This window comes from Procambarus clarkii, chromosome 28 (assembly GCF_040958095.1).
Source record: "Procambarus clarkii isolate CNS0578487 chromosome 28, FALCON_Pclarkii_2.0, whole genome shotgun sequence".
Lineage (NCBI taxonomy): Eukaryota > Metazoa > Arthropoda > Malacostraca > Decapoda > Cambaridae > Procambarus > Procambarus clarkii.
Genome location: NC_091177.1, coordinates 4646076 through 4661109, shown reverse-complemented (window position 1 = coordinate 4661109; position 15034 = coordinate 4646076). Strand labels below are relative to the sequence as shown.

At 47.0% G+C, this 15034-nt stretch overlaps 1 protein-coding gene across 1 annotated transcript; it reads left to right on the top strand.

The window, feature by feature from the left end:
• Window positions 1–299: 299 nt before the first annotated feature.
• LOC138369343 (uncharacterized) lies at window positions 300–1964 on the top strand. Its single transcript, XM_069332582.1, has one exon. It carries the CDS (start codon window positions 300–302, stop codon window positions 1962–1964), a length of 1665 nt encoding a protein of 554 aa, XP_069188683.1.
• Window positions 1965–15034: the final 13070 nt, after the last annotated feature.

Sequence of the window (15034 nt, the reverse complement as noted above, 5' to 3'; positions counted from 1 at the left end):
CTCTGAACTACCCACCAAGCCGCAGGCACAACACCATCTCTGAACTACCCACCAAGCCGCAGGCACAACACCTTCTCTGAACTACCCACCAAGCCGCAGGCACAACACCCTCTCTGAACTACCCACCAAGCCGCAGGCACAACACCCTCCGTGAACGTCACTCCAGCAGAGAACCATTAGAAACAATCAAAGTAACGTCTATCATAAAATTTCCACACACCTGCCCAGCCGTCTCAAATAGCCTCCAATTTCACAGATCTCTAGAAGAAAGTCAACGACTCTTGAAGAGTAACCGGCGCATGGCGGCGCCTCCTGCTGCTTGGCAACACCCTAGCACCTTCCTGGAGAGACAACACCCTAGCACCTTCCTGGAGAGACAGCACCCTAGCACCTTCCTGGAGAGACAACACCCTAGCACCTTCCAGAAGAGACACCACCCTAGCACCTTCCTGGAGAGACAACACCCTAGCACCTTCCTGGAGAGACAACACCCTAGCACCTTCCTGGAGAGACAGCACCCTAGCACCTTCCTGGAGAGACAACACCCTAGCACCTTCCTGGAGAGACAACACCCTAGCACCTTCCAGAAGAGACACCACCCTAGCACCTTCCTGGAGAGACAACACCCTAGCACCTTCCTGGAGAGACAGCACCCTAGCACCTTCCTGGAGAGACAGCACCCTAGCACCTTCCTGGAGAGACAACACCCTAGCACCTTCCTGGAGAGACACCACCCTAGCACCTTCCTGGAGAGACAACACCCTAGCACCTTCCTGGAGAGACAGCACCCTAGCACCTTCCTGGAGAGACAACACCCTAGCACCTTCCAGAAGAGACACCACCCTAGCACCTTCCAGAAGAGACACCACCCTAGCACCTTCCAGAAGAGACAACACCCTAGCACCTTCCTGGAGAGACAACACCCTAGCACCTTCCAGAAGAGACACCACCCTAGCACCTTCCAGAAGAGACACCACCCTAGCACCTTCCAGAAGAGACACCACCCTAGCACCTTCCTGGAGAGACACCACCCTAGCACCTTCCTGGAGAGACAACACCCTAGCACCTTCCTGGAGAGGCAACACCCTAGCACCTTCCTGGAGAGACAACACCCTAGCACCTTCCTGGAGAGACACCACCCTAGCACCTTCCTGGAGAGACAACACCCTAGCACCTTCCTGGAGAGGCAACACCCTAGCACCTTCCTGGAGAGACAACACCCTAGCACCTTCCAGAAGAGGCAACACCCTAGCACCTTCCAGAAGAGGCAACACCCTAGCACCTTCCTGGAGAGACAACACCCTAGCACCTTCCAGAAGAGGCAACACCCTAGCACCTTCCAGAAGAGACACCACCCTAGCACCTTCCAGAAGACACAACACCCTAGCACCTTCCAGAAGAGACACCACCCTAGCACCTTCCAGAAGAGACACCACCCTAGCACCTTCCTGGAGAGACAACACCCTAGCACCTTCCAGAAGAGGCAACACCCTAGCACCTTCCAGAAGAGACACCACCCTAGCACCTTCCAGAAGACACAACACCCTAGCACCTTCCAGAAGAGACACCACCCTAGCACCTTCCAGAAGAGACACCACCCTAGCACCTTCCTGGAGAGACAACACCCTAGCACCTTCCTGGAGAGACAACACCCTAGCACCTTCCAGAAGAGGCAACACCCTAGCACCTTCCAGAAGAGGCAACACCCTAGCACCTTCCTGGAGAGACAACACCCTAGCACCTTCCAGAAGAGACACCACCCTAGCACCTTCCAGAAGACACAACACCCTAGCACCTTCCAGAAGAGACACCACCCTAGCACCTTCCAGAAGAGGCAACACCCTAGCACCTTCCAGAAGAGGCAACACCCTAGCACCTTCCTGGAGAGACAACACCCTAGCACCTTCCTGGAGAGACACCACCCTAGCACCTTCCTGGAGAGACACCACCCTAGCACCTTCTAGAAGAGACAGCACCCTAGCACCTTCCAGAAGAGACAGCACCCTAGCACCTTCCAGAAGAGACACCATAATAGACGTGGGATCGCTGGATTGTTTCGAGCGAAGGATAGACACACGTGAATATGTTTAGCTGGGTGTAAATAGAAGCTGCCTTGCATAGGTCGATGGACCTTTTGCAGTTCATTACATTATATGTCCTTATGTACTTATGCTCCTGCCACCCAGGGTAGACCCTCCCTGCCACCCAGGGTAGACCCTGCCACCCAGGGTAGACCCTGCCACCCAGGGTAGACCCTGCCACCCAGGGTAGACCCTGCCACCCAGGGTAGACCCTGCCACCCAGGGTAGACCCTGCCACCCAGGGTAGACCCTGCCACCCAGGGTAGACCCTCCCTGCCACCCAGGGTAGACCCTGCCACCCACGGTAGACCCTCCCTGCCACCCAGGGTAGGTGCTCACGGGAGCCGGGAGAGAAGAGGTGCGGTAACCGGCGCGTGTATATGCTACAAATTACAGTGTTGGGTGTATCATTGTGGGTGAAGAGGCGGAGTGTTAGTGGGACCCTCCCGCCAGACGCAAGTGTGGGCCGCCAGACACAAGTGTGGGCCGCCAGACGCAAGTGTGGGCCGCCAGACGCAAGTGTGGGCCGCCAGACACAAGTGTGGGCCGCCAGACGCAAGTGTGTGCCGCCAGACACAAGTGTGGGCCGCCAGACGCAAGTGTGGGCCGCCAGACGCAAGTGTGGGCCGCCAGACGCAAGTGTGGGCCGCCAGACGCAAGTGTGGGCCGCCAGACACAAGTGTGGGCCGCCAGACGCAAGTGTGGGCCGCCAGACGCAAGTGTGGGCCGCCAGACGCAAGTGTGGGCCGCCAGACGCAAGTGTGGGCCGCCAGACACAAGTGTGGGCCGCCAGACGCAAGTGTGGGCCGCCAGACACAAGTGTGGGCCGCCGGGAGGGCGGCACAACCGGAATTCAGATGCATGGCATAATGTCACCTCAGTTGTGCTCAGTGATACACGCATTCACGCACACATGCGCCTACACGCATGCACGCGCGCCTACACGCACGCACGCACACATGTGCGTGCGTGTAACACAAGGGGCACACGCACTAGGGGATACAGGTGGAAATTGAGTGCTCAAATGAGCCATAAAGACATTAGAAAGAATTTTTTTAGTGTCAGAGTAGTTGAGAAATGGAATGAATTAGACAGTGATGTTGTGGAGGCTGACTCCATACACAGTTTCAAGAACAGATATGATAGAGTCTGATAGGCTCAGGAACCTCTACATCAGTAGATTGACGGTTGAGAGGCGGGACCAAAGAGCCTAATCTCAACCCCGGCAAGCACAACTAGATGAGTACATCTACATCGGTAAAATAGAATGTCTGTCCGGGGTTCCAGGCCAGACACCATGGGGTAGCCTCACCCAATGTTCTAAACTGATTCCTGTCAGATACGTTCCCAACATGGTGCCGCTTGACACCATGTTGACACTTGACACTTGACACCATGTTGACGCTTGACACCATGTTGACACTTGACACTTGACACCATGTTGACACTTGACACCATGTTGACACTTGACACCATGTTGACACCTGACACCATGTTGACACTTGACACTTGACACCAAACCAACGCCCACAATGAATCTTGCTATTTTCATTGTAGCATGTATGTGATTTTTTTGTATTCCTTTTTATTGTAAATATTATGTACTGATCATATCAAAATTAACAAAAAAATCTAATAATAATAATAATACTTAGAGTTTAAAAGCCTTAGATGGTAGATAGTACATATTTTATATATATATATATATATATATATATATATATATATATATATATATATATATAATTAAAAGCATAGAGTATCATAGAGTATATACATAAAGCTGATAAGGTCAAGACACATGCTAATGAAGCACTTGTGAGAGACTTGTACATAGGTGAACACAGGAACTGTTGTGGGCAGCCGTGCACACCTGGCCTAGTGTTGTTGGCAATACTGATGTCAGTCCTTACCACCACGTCCCCCTACTGTAGTAGTAGTAGTAATAGTAGTACTAATATAGTACTAACTATATATAGTAGATTTAGCTTTTAATCGATATATATATATATATATATATATATATATATATATATATATATATATATATATATATATATATATATATATATGTGTATGTAGGAATGTTACTGCCCCCCCATCTCACCTCTTACTGTGTCTCTCACTTCCTTCTTACAGCCCTCTCTATACCTGCCTCTTCCTCCTTCACTATGGTGTCCACCTCGGTGGTGGTGGTGGAGGGGCGCCCTGTCACCTGGGTCTGGCGTGACTCACCACCGACCACATACACGTGTCATCAGCGCGACGTTAAGGCCGCCATCACACCCTCCCACCAGCCTCCAAGGGGGCCTCCCGCGGGGGGCAGCGCTACTCCGACCCCCAGGCGCCCCCCGGGGCCTTCTCCAGCATGTTCAGCCCCGAGAAGCTGTGGACTCTAAGGAGAATCGGCCGCCAAGTGCCCGCTTCCCCCGGAGGGGTGGGTGAACAGAAGCGAAGGGTGGTAGCGAAGGTGAGTTATGTTCTGGGTTGATGAGGAGGCCGTGTCTCTGCTCAGGCGCGGTCTTCCGGTACGGTAGACACTGCCACCAGTCCTGCGGTGTCTACCACACACTGCGTCTACCACACACTGTGTCTACCACACACTGCGTCTACCATCACCCGTGCCTCACCCATCACCCGTGCCTCACCCATCACCCGTGCCTCACCCATCACCCGTGCCTCACCCATCACCCGGGCCTCACCCATCACCCGGGCCTCACCCATCACCCGTGCCTCACCCATCACCCGGGCCTCACCCATCACCCGGGTCTCACTAGCTGGGCGGCAGTTGGGTGCCGCCCCCGGAGGCAGGGAAGGGGGGAAGGACCCCAGGTTATGGGGAAAGAGTTTGTGATGAGATGTAGAAGTGGAGATGAATAATGGGGCGTGAAGGTAGATAGGAGAGGAATGGGGAATGGGGAAGTGTGTACTCGCCTAGTTGTGTTTGCGGGGGTTGAGCTCTGGCTCTTTGGTCCCGCCTCTCAACCGTCAACCAAGTGGTGTACAGGTTCCTGAGCCTATTGGGCTCTATCATATCTACACTTGAAACTGTGTATGGAGTCAGCCTCCACCACATTGCTTCCTAATGCATTCCATTTGTCAACCACTCTGACATTAAAAACGTTCTTTCTAATATCTCTGTGGCTCATTTGGGCACTCAGTTTCCACCTGTGACCCCTAGTGTGTGTGCCCCTTGTGTTAAATAGCCTGTCTTTATCAACCCTGTCGATTCCCTTGAGAATCTTGAATGTGGTGATCATGTCCCCCCTAACTCTTCTGTCTTCCAACGAAGTGAGGTTCAATTCCCGTAGTCTCTCCTCGTAGCTCATACCTCTCAGCTCGGGTACTAGTCTGGTGTGTGTGTGTGTGTGTGTGTGTGTGTGTGTGTGTGTGTGTGTGTGAGGGGTGGAGTGCGGGAGGTAATAAGGTGAGAGGCACACCTACACAGTCACGGGTCAGGTCACCCACTGATGGCACCTCACACTGTGCAGTAGACGCCTACATGGGAGCACGCACGCGTACGGTACACGTAACCAACCTGCCACGAGGAATAGATCCTGCATATCGATATCTGCCTGACATCGACCTCACGAGGATGAGAGCTACAACAAACTACAAAAATTAATCACAAAAAAACGCGTCGACCCCATGTGACTATACAGCACTTGAAAGAAGACTTGGACAACAGGAATGGTTTAGTAAAACAGACCCAGAAGCAATGTAGAGTCAGGGTCGGCGCTACAGGAGTACCAACAGACCCAGAGGTAGCTATAGCACCAGACCTTCATCCTCAGGTAGATATAAACCAGGGGGCCAGATTCACGAAGCAGTTACGCAAGTACTTACGAACGTGTACATCTGTCCTCAATCTCTGGCGGCTTTGGTTGCATTTATTAAACGGTTTACAAGCATGAAAACTTCCCAATCAACTGTTGTTGTTATAAACAGCTTCCCGGTGCTTCGGAGCTCATTAACTGTTTAGTAATTGTAAACAAAGCCGGCAAAAATTGAGGAAAGATGCACAGGTTCGTAATTGTTTGCGTAACTGTTTCGTAAATATGGCCCCAGGTACAGCCCGTCCTCCAAACAAAGACCTAAAAGTGATTCTAAACACCCGCCAAACCCCCTTGTTATGAATGAAAAACGGTTTACACACGCGACCCGTCCTCGACTCAAGTCCATTCCATCCAGCGGTCGACCCCACAGACGCATTCATAAATTTTAATATGCTGTTCATTCAAAACGGGAATTTTCTCAAATATAAATTAATATTATAATATATTAGCATATTGTGCATATATTGGCATAGGTTAGGTTAGGTTAGGTGTTTAGATTCTGTTGGCGATTATTTGTATTTGTAGTACGTGGGTGAAGCATTTACAGCGTTGTGGTTCGAACAAAAGTCGTCAGTGAAGCACTTGTTCCGGAAGTGTTCGAACGAAATCAGTTGTGAGTCGTGTGTAAACTGTTTTTCATTCATAAACAGGGGGTTTGGCGGGTGGATGGAATCACTTTTGGGTCTTTGTTTGGAGGACGGGCTGACACATGACTCAACTGATTTCAGACCAACATTATCAAAGACCAACAGACAGTTCAGCTAAGACAGCCCCATCCTGGATAAAGAGACTGCAATTCTCTTGGTAACATTAGTAATAATATTCAGTGATAACGACCGCCCACCATTGCTCGCGTGCTCCGCATGCACCAGAATTCCTCTTGATGGTCCGCATGTCTGAAATGTTATATAAGTGTGTTTGTGACAAGGCAGAGGCAGATGAATGTGTTGGTTGGCTTGTACAGCAGAAAGTCTAAAGGATGGCACACTGGGGGCGACGAAGTCAATGACATCAAGAAGAAGAGCCTCGCATCTGCTTAGTGTCCAGCAGAGAGAGAGCCTACTTTCCTTATGTCCAAATATTCTATTGTCCCCGCTGGTTGATAAGTTGGAATCACACTACGCCCCTGGGGTGAGACTACACTTGTGTATTCACCTTGGCAGTAACGTACATCACCCTCTCTGTTGGGCACGGAGAGGCAGCTGCCTCCCATGGGGGAAACAGTCAGGTCAAACCAGTACAAGGAAACAGATCACACAGGCAAGTTTGCTCCTTTGGGATATACGACTCTTGTTCCACGGGGAAAAAATGGTAGGAGCTTTCTCAGTGATCTGGGTTCGAGACTCATGGGAACAAGAGACCCTCGAGCAGCCAATTGCCCTCTCCAGCGCCTCACTGTGGCGATCCTGAAGAGAAATTCTGGATTCGCCTTCTATCTCACTTCTCTCCTTCCTTCTACCGCACTTCTCTCCTTCCTTCTACCTCACTTCCCTCCTTCCTGCCTCCTTCTCCCTCACTCTCCCCAGGTAACAGTCCCAGTAAATGACCCACTTCCCCTCCCCCGCCCGGAGCCTGCGGCTGGGTCCTCCTGCTGGCCAGTCCTCCCTGCTTCCTCTGTTCACCTCCTTCTTCCTTCCTCCCCCCCCCCTAATTGTCCCCAATCATCACCCAGTCCCGACCACCTAACGACCTCACCCGCACTACACACCACCAGTCCACCACCACCACCAGTCCACCACCACCACCAACACCACCACCACCAGTCCACCAACAGTACCTGATCATCATTCGCCAATTTTCCGGATCATTGACCGCGAACTTTTATATGTTTTCCGTCTGGTCATTGTCGCCGTGTCCCCCCCCCCCCCCCACACCACAAGGATGTGTCAGTATATATATATATATATATATATATATATATATATATATATATATATATATATATATATATATATATATATATATATCTGTGTGTGTGTGTGTTGTACCTAGTAGCCAGAACGTCGTACTCGGCCTATTATGCAAGGCTCGATTTGCCTAATAATCCAAGTTTTCCTTAATTTATATAATTTTTTAAATCTTTTCTTATAAAATGATAAATCTGTCCATTTCATTATGTATAAGATAATTTGTTTAAATTTGAGTTAAAACTAACGTAGATATATGACCGAACCTAACCAACCCTACCTAACCTAACCTAACCTAACCTATCTTAACCAAACCTAAACTATCACAACTTAGTCAATAAATTATGGTCTTAATATAATATAATAATATTAATTCAAATAAACTAAATGGAAACAATTTATTGAAAATTAAGATATAATATTAATTCAAATAAACTAAATGGAAACAATTTATAAAAAATTAAGACAATCACTAGGCCTATTAGGCAAATAGGGCCTTGCATAGTAGGCCGAGAAGTGCATTCTGGCTATTAGGTACGACATTATATATATATATATATATTATATATATATATATATATATATATATATATATATATATATATATATATATATATATTTTGGTAACAGTCTTTCCTGTAGACATATATTATTAAATATAACCGAGAAAGTAAGATTAATAATTCTAACACGGATTTTCTCAATATTTCTTATGTTTCTTTTCACTGTCGATGGTAATTGAAAAATCAGTTCTCCCAAATTCATTTTTATTTCTAGTTTGACGCAACACTTGAACGCGTTTCGTAATAACTTATTACATTTTCAAAGACTTTAGTTTACACACACACAACTATAACCTGCAAACACCAAACAGAGTTTAAACAGCTTTCATTTTATACCTGCATTTGGGTGAGGTGATATGTTACAACAGTTTTGGATGAGGTGAAAACAAACTTTCAACACAAGACTGAACACGAAACAATGGGTATAATATTGGGTAAGTTAAAGGGAAGAATGGAAGTAACTGCAGAGGGCTTATTGGCCCATATTTCTTGATGCTTCTATATTGGAGCGGAGTCTTGAAGTGGGTAGAATATAGTTGTGTATTAATTGGCTGTTGATTGCTGGTGTTGACTTCTTAATGTGTAGTGCCTCGCAGATATCAAGCCGCCTGCTATCGCTGTATCTATCGATGATTTCCGTGTTTTTTTGTTAAGACTTCTCTGGTGATGGTCTGGTTGTGGGAAGAGATTATATGTTCCTTAATGGAGCCCTGTTGCTTATGCATCGTTAATCGCCTGGAAAGCGATGTTGTTGTCTTGCCTATATACTGAGTCTTTGAGGCTTACAGTCCCCAAGTGGGCATTTCAAGGCATAGACGACATTGGTCTCTTTCAAAGCGTTCTGCTTTGTGTCTGGAGAGTTTCTCATGAGTAGGTTGGCCGTTTTCTTGGTTTTATAGTAAATCGTCAATTGTATCTTCTGATTTTTGTCTGTAGGGATAACGTTTTTATTAACAATATCTTTCAGGACCTTTTTCTCCGTTTTATGAGCTGTGGAAAAGAAGTTCCTGTAAAATAGTCTAATAGGGGGTACAGGTGTTGTGTTAGTTGTCTCTTCAGAGGTTGCATGGCGTTTCACCTTCCTTCTTATGATGTCTTCCACGAAACCATTAGAGAAGCCGTTGTTGACTAGGACCTGCCTTACCCTACACAGTTCTTCATCGACTTGCTTCCATCCTGAGCTGTGGCTGAGAGCACGTACGAACAACAACACGTACACGTACAACAGCTGCAGCAGTACCAACAACAGCTGCAGCAGTAGCAACAACAGCTGCAGCAGTACCAACAACAGCTGCAGCAGTAACAAGTCCAAGCAACATCAACATCGATCCCTCAGGTGACCTTCAGTGGTCCCACTACCGCATGTGACCCTCCCCTTCCTACACCCTCCCCTAGTTCCCTGCCCCTTCCTACACCCCTTCCCTCACTACACTGCCCCTTCCTACACCCTCTACTTCAGTACTGCATGACTAACCATCCTGTGTGATGGGGATTTTTTAGCATCACGTAGCTAGCTTTTTGACACACTCTGTACTCCCCCTTCATATAGTCTAGGGCAGCTGCACTAATGCAGATGTGTACAGGTGATCGGGAAGGTGGTGGAGGTGATGGGGAAGGTGTTGGAGGTGATGGGGAAGGTGGTGGAGGTGATGGGGAAGGTGGTGGGGGTGAGTGGCCAGGTGAACCCTCCTCCCCAACTCTCACGTCCAGTGACTCATACCTCCCCCTCCTATCATACGCCCCTCTCCCAGTTACCCCCTCCTACCACCCCCTCTTTAACCCTCCTACCTCCCCCTCCACCCCTCCCTCCCTCCCTCCCTCCCCAACCGCACTACGGGCCTTACGAACGCCGTGACGCACTCGGAGAACCTTCAAGAAAACACTCTTCTCCCAGGAAGTCTTAACGCTTGAAACTAATCGCGTTACATACGCCCAGACCGGGACTCATATTACGCGTAAATCTCCGCCAATCAAATAACCCGATACAATAAAATAATACATCTTTGCAGGTCGGGCAGGGCGGAAAGATGAGGAGACTCAAAGTATGGCACTATTTGGCTCTCAAGGAAGTGAGTGCCTGTCATAACTGACGAATGACGGGGGAGCAACTCATCACCTTGAGAAAATACACACGCCAATTGAAAACTTTCTAGGACTCCTCAGCAATGTTACTAGTAAGTCTTAACATAGTCCAGCGACTGTTTGAAGTATGGGAAAACATCAGTCAGTTGGCTGCTAATGGAAGGACCCTTGATGTGTGTGGTGGTGTAGGGATGCACAAGGGTAATCACCGGTGCGAATGACCCCTTTACATTGTCGTCAAGGGGCCAGATTCACGAAGCAGTTATGCAAGCACTTACGAACCTGTACATCATTTCTCAATCTTTGGCGGCTGTGTTTACAATTTATTAAACAGTTAATGAGCTCCGAAGCACCAGGAGGCTGTTTATAACAATTACAACAGTTGATTGGCAAGTTTTTATGCTTGTAAACTGTTTAATAAATGTAACCAAAGCCGTCAAAAATTGAGGAAAGATGTACACGTTCGTTAGTACTTGCGTAACTGCTTCGTGAATCTGGCCCCAGGCTCTGAATTGATTTAAATGTTCTTAATCTGAAGGTGTGCCACAGTTCTGGAGACAGTTGCAGCCTTACCGGAGGCTCCAGAGACCGATGCTGTGCTTGGAGAAAACTAAGCCGATTCCCAACTACATGTTCCTTGTGGATGACTAACTACCTTCAGTTATGTGGTGATCATTACTTACCGGCCCCACTTAGAGTGTGTGGCTCACTCTTGGTCTCCAGACTCCAACATGGTCATAATTATCTTAAACTCATACAAAGAAGGATGACACAATAAGTCTCAAGATTAAAGAATTAATAAATGCTTAATTTACGTTGTGTATCAAGAGTAAGAATCAGGTGTGACAGGACGTACACACTAAATGCAATCCTTTCTTTATTCCCTTCATCTACGCACTCATTCTTTCCCTTAAACTCACAACTAATCATGACACCTAGATTTTTTTTTCGCATTCACATTTCGCAGTTTGATCCTCGTGCAACAGGTGACGGTAAGACTATTGTTACCACGTCACCTCACACACCCCCTACATGTCTCACTATTATAATACATCTGCCAAATTTTCGTCTATTTTGAAGTCCTTTCCAAATCGCCTTGTAACAATTGATGTATATTGATGCGAATTTATTCCCCGGCCTGTTTTGGCATCTTCAGCGAATTTGCAATTGTTGCTGTTCCATCCTGTGCCTAAATTGTTCATATATATATATATATATATATATATATATATATATATATATATATATATATATATATATATATATATATATATATATATATGCGAACAAGCCTGAATGGTCCCCAGGACTATATGCGAATGAAAACTCACACCAGAGTCACTTCGAGTCACTTCTGGGGTGTGAGTTTTCATTCATATATATATATATATATATTACTCCAGGAACTCCTACTATATATACTACAGGAACTACTCCTATATATACTCCAGAAACACTCTGGAACACTTTACTTACAATAATATACCACCAGGACTGAACCACACTCATGCAAACTCCCCACTTTCCTTGAAACAACCAATCCCAATCCAAAGCCAACTACTCCAATACCATCGGCCTCTGACCTTCTAATGACACGCTGGAGCCACAGCATCTCTGAATGGTTTAAATCTTAGAGTTGAAACCCACATGAACGAGTTTGGGGTGGATATAAATAGGATCTGCCTCATATGGACCAACAGGCCTGCTGCAGTCTCCTGTATTCTCATGTTCTCACCTCTAAGTGAGAACACAGAACACAAGTGAGAACACAAGTGAGAACACACGCGCGAACAATTCAGCTACAAGAATGTAGGAACTCTCAGTCACTGCCGGCCATAAATAGCTCCCAGCACCAGACTCCAGAAGCGCTTACTGCCACGCACAAGGGCGAAGTAATATATGGAAGTCTTCCTGTACATGTAGCTGCTCTTGTCTGTACTTGTAGCTGTTCTTGCCTGTACTTGTAGCTGTTCTTGCCTGTACTTGTAGCTGTTCTTGCCTGTACTTGTAGCTGTTCTTGCCAGAACTTGTAGCTGTCCTTGCCTGTACTTGTAGCTGTTCTTGCCTGAACTTGTAGCTGTTCTTGCCTGTACTTGTAGCTGTTCTTGCCAGAACTTGTAGCTGTCCTTGCCTGTACTTGTAGCTGTTCTTGCCTGAACTTGTAGCTGTTCTTGCCTGTACTTGTAGCTGTTCTTGCCTGAACTTGTAGCTGTTCTTGCCTGTACTTGTAGCTGTCCTTGCCTGTACTTGTAGCTGTTCTTGCCTGAACTTGTAGCTGTTCTTGCCAGAACTTGTAGCTGTTCTTGCCAGAACTTGTAGCTGTTCTTGCCTGTACTTGTAGCTGTCCTTGCCTGTACTTGTAGCTGTTCTTGCCTGTACTTGTAGCTGTTCTTGCCTGAACTTGTAGCTGTTCTTACCTGTAGCTGTTCTTACCTGTACCTGTAGCTGTTCTTGCCAGAACTTGTAGCTGTTCTTACCTGTACCTGTAGCTGTTCTTGCCAGAACTTGTAGCTGTTCTTGCCTGAACTTATAGCTGTTCTTACCTGTACTTGTAGCTGTTCTTGCCTGAACTTGTAGCTGTTCTTACCTGTACTTGTAGCTGTTCTTGCCTGAACTTGTAGCTGTTCTTACCTGTACTTGTAGCTGTTCTTGCCTGTACTTGTAGCTGTTCTTGCCTGTACTTGTAGCTGTTCTTGCCTGAACTTGTAGCTGTTCTTGCCAGAACTTGTAGCTGTTCTTGCCTGAACTTGTAGCTGTTCTTGCCAGAACTTGTAGCTGTTCTTGCCAGAACTTGTAGCTGTTCTTGCCAGAACTTGTAGCTGTTCTTACCTGTACTTGTAGCTGTTCTTGCCAGAACTTGTAGCTGTTCTTACCTGTACTTGTAGCTGTTCTTGCCAGAACTTATAGCTGTTCTTACCTGTACCTGTAGCTGTTCTTGCCAGAACTTGTAGCTGTTCTTACCTGTACTTGTAGCTGTTCTTGCCAGAACTTATAGCTGTTCTTGCCTGAACTTATAGCTGTTCTTACCTGTACCTGTAGCTGTTCTTACCTGTACTTGTAGCTGTTCTTGCCAGAACTTGTAGCTGTTCTTGCCAGAACTTGTAGCTGTTCTTACCTGTACTTGTAGCTAATCTTACCTGCAAATTTAAGAAAGGAAAGTTGAAAACATTGTAATTCTTTGTTACAGGTCACCAAATACTCGTTACAAAGATGTACAAGTTACTACACAAAGCAACACACTGTATCAAGTATATACACCTTACACACCTACAACCCAATGATTCTTTGCTACAAGCAATTATAGAGAACAATTCTCAGACACCAGCACTCACAGAGAAGTAATTCCCAGACACCAGCACTCACAGAGAAGTAATTCCCAGACACCAGCACTCACAGAGAAGTAATTCCCAGACACCAGCACTCTCAGAGAAGTAATTCCCAGACACCAGCACTCACAGAGAAGTAATTCCCAGACACCAGCACTCACAGAGAAGTAATTCCCAGACACCAGCACTCACAGAGAAGTAATTCTCAGACACCTGCACTCACAGAGAAGTAATTCCCAGACACCAGCACTCACAGAGTAATTCTCAGACACCAGCACTCACAGAGAAGTAATTCCCAGACACCAGCACTCACAGAGAAGTAATTCCCAGACACCAGCACTCACAGAGTAATTCTCAGACACCAGCACTCACAGAGTAATTCCCAGACACCAGCACTCACAGAGAAGTAATTCTCAGATACCTGCACTCACAGAGAAGTAATTCTCAGACACCTGCACTCACAGAGAAGTAATTCTCAGACACCAGCACTCACAGAGTAATTCCCAGACACCAGCACTCACAGAGAAGTAATTCCCAGACACCAGCACTCACAGAGAAGTAATTCTCAGACACCAGCACTCACAGAGAAGTAATTCTCAGACACCAGCACTCACAGAGAAGTAATTCTCAGACACCAGCACTCACAGAGTAATTCTCAGACACCAGCACTCACAGAGAAGTAATTCCCAGACACCAGCACTCACAGAGAAGTAATTCTCAGACACCAGCACTCACAGAGAAGTAATTCTCAGACACCAGCACTCACAGAGAAGTAATTCTCAGACACCAGCACTCACAGAGAAGTAATTCTCAGACACCAGCACTCACAGAGAAGTAATTCTCAGACACCAGCACTCACAGAGAAGTAATTCTCAGACACCAGCACTCACAGAGAAGTAATTCTCAGACACCAGCACTCACAGAGAAGTAATTCTCAGACACCTGCACTCACAGAGAAGTAATTCTCAGACACCAGCACTCACAGAGAAGTAATTCTCAGACACCAGCACTCACAGAGAAGTAATTCTCAGACACCAGCACTCACAGAGAAGTAATTCTCAGACACCAGCACTCACAGAGAAGTAATTCTCAGACACCAGCACTCACAGAGTAATTCTCAGACACCAGCACTCACAGAGTAATTCTCAGACACCAGCACTCACAGAGAAGTAATTCCCAGACACCAGCACTCACAGAGAAGTAATTCCCAGACACCAGCACTCACAGAGAAGTAATTCT